Source organism: Pterocles gutturalis, unplaced genomic scaffold, assembly GCF_000699245.1.
Source record: "Pterocles gutturalis isolate BGI_N339 unplaced genomic scaffold, ASM69924v1 scaffold6999, whole genome shotgun sequence".
Taxonomy (NCBI): domain Eukaryota; kingdom Metazoa; phylum Chordata; class Aves; order Pterocliformes; family Pteroclidae; genus Pterocles; species Pterocles gutturalis.
This window is the reverse complement of record NW_010133097.1, coordinates 129,101-136,438: the sequence shown is the minus strand read 5'-3', so window position 1 is coordinate 136,438 and position 7,338 is coordinate 129,101. Positions and strand designations below refer to the sequence as shown.

Below are 7,338 nucleotides of genomic sequence, written 5' to 3'. Positions count from 1 at the left end.
GAGGGATCATAAATCGCCCAAAAGTAATTGAATAACGAGAGCAGTGCTGGTGATGGTGTGGGTAGGAGAGGTGGCAAGGCAGACTCTCAACAGAAGAGACATTTCCACACACAAAGTGCAAGACAGGAGGCAAACAGGTTGTCTCCAAAATCTGCTGCTGCACTGGTGCTTTATTAGAAACCCCCTTGACGTTAGTAATCTGCTGGCGATTTATTTTAATAGCTTGACAATGCACATTTGTTTCCTTTTTAATATTGTAGGTTTCCATTTAATTAAGCAGCTGAGAGGCATGAGCGTGGTGTTAGTGCTACTTCCCGTGGTGCTGTTTGTTCTGCTCGCCGGGGCTCAGCGAGCGTGCCCCAAGAACTGCAGATGCGATGGTAAGATCGTGTACTGCGAATCTCACGCGTTCAGAGACATCCCTCAGAATATTTCCGGAGGGTCTCAAGGCTTATCGTTACGGTACAACAGCATTCAGAAGCTTAAATCAAATCAGTTTGCGGGCCTGAATCAGCTCATATGGCTTTATCTTGACCATAATTACATCAGCTCCGTGGATGAGGATGCATTTCAGGGGATCCGCAGGCTGAAGGAATTAATTCTAAGCTCCAACAAAATTACCCATCTGCACAACAAAACGTTTCACCCGGTCCCCAACCTCCGCAATCTGGACCTCTCTTACAACAAGTTGCAGGTGTTGCAGTCTGAGCAGTTCAAGGGCCTTCGTAAACTCTTGATCTTGCATTTGCGGTCTAACTCGCTGAAAACTGTGCCCATTCGAGTTTTCCAGGACTGCCGAAACCTTGACTTTCTGGATTTGGGCTACAACCGCCTGCGGAGCTTATCCCGTAACGCTTTCGCTGGCCTTTTGAAGTTGACAGAGCTCCACTTGGAGCACAACCAGTTTTCTAAGATCAATTTTGCCCACTTTCCACGCCTCTTCAACCTGCGCTCCATTTATTTGCAGTGGAATAGGATCCGGTCTATTAGCCAAGGGTTAACGTGGACTTGGAGTTCCTTGCACAACTTGGATTTATCAGGAAATGACATTACAGGGGTCGAACCTGGGACCTTCCAGTGCCTCCCCAACCTGCAAAAGCTGAACCTGGATTCCAACAAACTCACCAACATCTCTCAGGAGACCATCAATACATGGATCTCGCTCATCTCCATCACTCTGTCTGGAAATATGTGGGAATGTACTCGAAGCATTTGCCCTCTCTTTACTTGGCTTAAGAATTTCAAGGGAAATAAAGAAAGCACTATGATATGTGCAGGCCCTAAACATATCCAGGGTGAAAAAGTGAGCGACGCTGTGGAAACATACAATATCTGTGCTGAAATCCAGGTGGTGGTTACTGAAAGATCATACCAGCCACCCAAAACCCCCCAGAGACCCGTCTTCATTCCCAAACCTACCGTCTCCAAACTTGAAAGCTATCAGCCAACGTTGGTGATGCCGAGCCCTTCTGCAGAGCTCCCAACGCCTGCAGTGGAACCAGAGTACGAGCACGTTTCCTTTCACAAAATAATTGCTGGGAGCGTGGCCCTCTTTCTTTCCGTGGCCATGATTTTGTTGGTTATCTACGTCTCGTGGAAGCGCTATCCGGCCAGCATGAAACAGCTCCAGCAGCACTCTCTGATGAAGAGGCGCAGGAAAAAGGCCCGCGAGTCTGAAAGGCAAATGAACTCCCCTTTACAGGAGTATTACGTGGACTACAAGCCAACAAACTCTGAGACCATGGATGTATCGGTTAATGGATCTGGGCCCTGCACGTATACCATCTCTGGCTCCAGGGAATGCGAGGTATGAACCATGATCCTCCTAAAACCATTTCAGCTGCTGGGAAGGAGAGGTAAATGTTTGAAGCTCCTGAGATGTCTCTAAACACTAGAAAGATTAATGAGATGTTTTGTTTGGTTGGTTGGTTTTTTTTTTGCTTTTGGGTTTGCTCAGTATGAAAGGTTATCTCGTTAAATAACAACAGTCAGGGAAGGGGTGGTGATTATGTTGAATAATTCAGACTTATAAAAAAAAGGTTAAGTAAACAACTGTGATAAAGGCATCTGGAGTGTTATTCTCCTCCTGTTTGCACCCATTTTATTCACAGTGGCTACAAGAGAGTCCTATTTTTAATGTATGGGTAGAAACAGAGGAGCTGAAGAACGTTTTCTGTTTTAAAAATAAATATGGAAAGCTCTTTACTGCAGACCTCGCATCGAATCTCGAGGGGTTTGTGGCCTATTTAAAGATCATGTCAAAGATTTTCTGCATTTTCTGTCTGGTTCAGGAGCAAAGCAGGGGACAGCAGGACTGCAGCTCAGTTCTCCTGGAGGAGCAGGAACGACAAGCTGCCCCACCAGCTCCTCTGCTGAACTGGAGCCTTGTGAAGGCCCCAAGTCCAACAGGACATTTGCAAATGTCTGGGTTGGGAGAGGGAGGTTCTTGGGGATTTTTGTTTCATTTTAATGATCGGTGAAGGCTTAGCTTGAGAGACAGCTCTATTGAGTTGATAGTTTCATGTGCTTAAGGCCATGTTATGGTTTTGACTCAGCAACATGGGAAATACGAATAGCAAAGGTTCTCAGTGCTGCTTTTGTCTCTTATTCAGCTTTAGCAAGAAAGTACCGTATTTTTTCATTGCTGTGTTGTCAGTGACTCTGTTAATGCATATCTAAAAATGTTTTTACTTGTGAATGCCATTGCTTACCTGTATCCGGTACGGAGGAGTTGTGCAATTGCACCCAGGACTTGTTATCACTCCTGCACGTGAGGTGGTGTTGGGGGACCACGGCTCATTCGGCTGCTTTGGATGTGGACATCCTCCCTGAGAGGGCTTGAAGGTCCCTGTTGAAACGTATTCGTATCCCTTTCTCAGGTTGGGTTTGACTGTGGATGACTTTGACCGATGTCTTTGACAGCCAGGTGGTGTGAAGGGGGTGTTACAGCTGAGCAGCGGTGAGCAGGCTGCAGCTCCAGGATCCTGACTTGGGATGTTTTCACTTTCTGACAGTAGGGCGTCTTTACGGTGTTTCATATGTGGCACCTGAAATCCCTAGCTGATTTTGGACCACGGAGCTAAGGGGAAGAAAAAAAAAAAGTGTATGTTTTGGGGTTGCTTTCTCTTGAGCAGTGTTGTCTTACAAAAAGCCAACCATCTGTCCTACCCCTGTCATTTCTGCCAGGATCATGTGAATGCAGGGGTGGGGGTTTTTCTGTTAGCAGCACAAGTAGAAAGTAACTGATGCTAACAAAGTTATTTTGAATTTTCACTGGCTGTCACAAAGAGCATTAATTTGACCTGAAAGGCTGTCTCATCTTTGTGCTCAAGTTTAATGCTGCTGAAGTGTCATTAGCTGGAATAAAATGCTGTTTAATTTACACCAAGATGATTTGGAAGACAGCTGAATCTGCACGCCATGGCTGAAAGTCCATGTAATGAAACCATAACCTGTGATGGAATTTGGATCATGGCTGGAGTGCACAACAGACAGGGAATATGTTGATGACGTTTGGGAGACTGAAATTTGGATAATTTGGATTATGGCAGATAAATAAAAACGTGAAGAGTCCTACCAGGTCTAGGAACAGAAGGTCATTGTGGCATAATTTCTTCCTGCTGGCTGTCACACACAGCATTAAACACCAGGGGACCCCAGTTCACCTGGTTTCCAGGTGCTGTCAGAGTTCCAGAACAATTTTATTCCGCTGCTTAGGTGGAATTTTTTTTATTCCACTGTTCGGGTTCAGTGAAGCTGGCGCACAACTGTGCAGAACTCAAGCTGTTTGTCGTGTTGTCTGTGGGGTTCCTGGTTACGGTGTAAATCAGCAATACCATACGGAACGTGACCGTGCTGTCCCAGGCTGTGACTCGCGACAGTACGCGCTGTATTCCCGCGGTGATGTCGCATGCTTTGGCTGTTGGTACAGAAGACTTCAGGAGACAGAAACCAGGAGCTCGTTGAAGGCACATGTAGCAGCCGTAAGCCCCCACTGAAATGCTATCTTCAGCCTGGGTTTGACATTCTTCGTCTCCATAGCTACAAGGTTCCACTTGTGAGAGGGTAGAGACGCACTATACAGTTCTTAAAAATGGTAAGGGAAAGAAATCCTGTCTTCAGCAGTGGAAAGGTTTTGTGTTTGAGGAGAAAAACAAAAATGGAACATCTTGTTATTTACTAATTTACCCAGCTGTACATACTTGGTGGGAAAACTATTATTTTGTACAAGTGAGACGTAGCTGGGGTCCATCCTCTTGTAGGTCTTTCTCATTCTTTGTGCTCAGAGCGAGGTTCTCCAAAAAAAAGAACCACTTACAGGGGAGAAGTGTCTGATTATCAAAGCGAAGGCAGCGGAGGTTTCAGAATTCATTGCTTACAAGTTTATTGAATTTACTTTTCAATCAATATTTTTCAAGTGGCTGTCTGCGTTCACATGTCTACCCCCACATGTGCCTGCGAGCAGCTAAGGTTCCCAAAAATTGTGTCTTTCAGGAGAGAAGAAATGGCTTAGTTCCATTTTAAGCTGGGGAAGATGCCTGTTGCTTGTAGCTGGTGCTGATGGATGGTTTCTGAGTGTAGCCCAAGGTCGTGTGGGAATGTAACGGGTATGCTCAGTGTTTTGGTTTTGGAAGGATCCAGCTCATCCCATCCACAAACCACTTGTTTTCCATGGCACACCTGGCCTTGAAATAACATGCTCAGGTATTTCTGCAGGTTCTTTTTTTCACAGCAGCTACACCCATGAGCAGGGTGATGTTTGTTGGTGGTGTTTGAAGCTCAGTGAGATTTCTAGCGTGTACCAGAGCAACATGGGTGCATGAGAGCTGCCTTGCATCGGGTCCTTACACCTTGAGTAGGGGAGCTGCAGGTATGGTTTGTGCGGCTGCTTTCTCCAGTCCATGCTCTATGAATTATTTCTTATTCTACAGAGAGAGAGCCAAAGCCAGGCTTGCTGTAAATGGGAGCAACTCTCTTGGCATCAGTGGGATTATAATCACTGACACCTGGCCTGTGCTATTCTGTTTAGTCTATTGGCAAGGGTTGCTGAAATCACTGGATGCTTGTGATTTTGGCTCTCACCAGCCAGTTAGCAGACTGCTGCTACCTCATTTTGGTGTTTGCTTTTGTGCATGTGCATCTTATTCCCTTGCTTTCGTATTTATTTGTACATTTGCTGAAGATCTGGGAGCCATAAAAAGTGATTTCATAAACCAAGCTATAATATTGTGTATTTCATACGTATCACACACAAACGATCTGTGTATAGCACGCTGGGCAAGGATGGGGGAGAAGGAACAGTGCTACGAAAATGTTTCCTCCTTTCCACTGGCAGATTATTCATCTCCCGTTTCTCAGGCTGGCAGCTACAAACCAAACAACAACCAAACAAGCGTGAGCATCTTTGCTGTGCTGACTGAGCGCGGCTGATGTGAAGCCCTTTGAGAGGCGGTCGACACAGACCCTGCGAGGTTCCTCTTTACACTTTCTCTTCTCAATGTCTAACCATACCCAGTGCCACCTGTTCACAAACCAGCACACCTCTGCTGAGATGCTCCCGTGTTCCCCATGGAGTGAAAACCAGGGCAGTTGTCACTTGTATTCATACACAAAATTACGTTCACTTGGAATCCTGCTGCCTCCCCTCTTGCTAGGGAGAAGCAATAGCCTGGTGAAGGAATGCAGCATGTACAGACATGGTGGGCTGCTCTTGACCCTCCTGTGGAGCCTAATTTAAAAGGAAATGTCAGTGTGCCACTGTTCTTTATTATTTATTATATTGCTGGGTTGTTTTGAACAAGATGCAAAAAGGAAAAATACAAAGTGGTCTCCGTGGCCCAGATGGTGTTTAGCTGAGGTTCCAGTTCTGCGAGGATGCTCATGGTTCTGTAACTGCGGAGCAGCTGCCCAGGGGCTACGCATGAGCTGATGGGGTATTGCGACCTCGGGAGGGAAATAATTCAAAGATTTGGCTGAATTTTTTTTTTTTCTTTGAGAATGGTGATTGTGTTTCCTTTGGACATCAGCGTTATGTTTTTATAAGAAATACTTAGCAAGGACTTCATGGCAGAGGCATAAGTTCATTACAGCTTAGAGGAGTGCAAGAGGAAGGTGAGTGCATGGGTCCATTGCAAAGAGAGAAGGATGCAGGAGGTGAGGGCTGAGGAGTTAGGAATTGTTAATTACATGGCGTGATGTCATCATTTTAGGGCCAAAGCGGTGTGGTTGTCCTTCCAGTGACTCTGTTTTGGAACACTGGAGGATGGGCATTGTTAATTTAGTTTTCTTATGTCCTGCTGTACTCTGTTTCCTCCTCTGCATCTCTCTCTCAACCTCTCCGCGACTGTAGATGGACATTACAGTCTTGCTTGAGTTGTGAACTGCCGGGTGAGTCAATCCGCCGCACCTCTCTCATAAGCTCGGTGTTTGTACTGGGAGAGTAAGCAGAGGCTTAGCTGGTAGCGCTTTTCCTCAGTGCAGTGTATCTGGAAGAAATATGTCAGAAGGGGCTCAGAGGTAAAATCTTTCAGGCACAGCACCAGTGAGAGGTTTGTGGAGAAGGTAAATTGTAGAAATCTCTTCGGGATTAGGACCTAAGGTAGAGATCTGGGTTTGTTACCATCCAGAGCCTTCGTTAGCATTGTGTACTTGTTATTGCGAGTATAATGTCTGTGTACAGAGGGTTGTGCTGTGGAAGTGCCAGTGATGCAGCAATAAATGCAAAGGGGCATTTTTTCCTGGGCTCAGAACTCGTAAAGTGTGAGATTTCCCAAAGATATTACCAAATGACCAGCTGTGTTTCCAGAAGAACTCAGCCAGCTGTGCAGCAGCAGCAGCTGAGACACTGGTGGTAAATTTTGAAAAGGGAGCTCCAGAAGGATGTTGAACCCTTCTGGAAGTCTTGCTCAGTCCTTATTCAGGTGCATGGCTGAGAGGTTAGCTCGTCTGAAATTCGGTTCTGCAATACAGGGGCTGCTGAGACCTTGGAAGCGATTTGCTCTGAGATAATGCAGATAGTGGCAAAGGAAGAAGCTGAACCCCTATCTCCCAAATTCTCACCTGGGCTTGGGAACTTCCCTGAGCACATTTCAGGCATTACGTTTGCTCCACTGGGTCTCATCCAGAGGCTGACAGTTAACTGACAGAACTCTGAAACTGCACTGAGCATCCAGAGTCTTGAGCACACCATCCAGCTGGGAGGGTGACTGCTGGACCACCGTCCTTCCTGCCTTCTCATCACCTCTTTTTCTACTTCCCCTGATTTTGCCACTTTCTAGAAACTTCATGGTTTATGTTATGCACAGTGAGGACTGCTCAAATGGAGAGGATGCTGCACTG

General features: G+C 46.1%; 1 protein-coding gene across 1 annotated transcript; it reads left to right on the top strand.

The window, feature by feature from the left end:
- Positions 1–260: 260 nt before the first annotated feature.
- On the top strand, positions 261–1,813 carry LRRTM4 (leucine rich repeat transmembrane neuronal 4; the record flags this gene model as incomplete). Its single annotated transcript, XM_010081087.1, has 1 exon — positions 261–1,813. A coding segment is annotated over one exon (1,553 nt), but the record flags the coding sequence as incomplete, so codon positions are not given.
- Between the last annotated feature and the right edge of the window lie 5,525 nt (positions 1,814–7,338).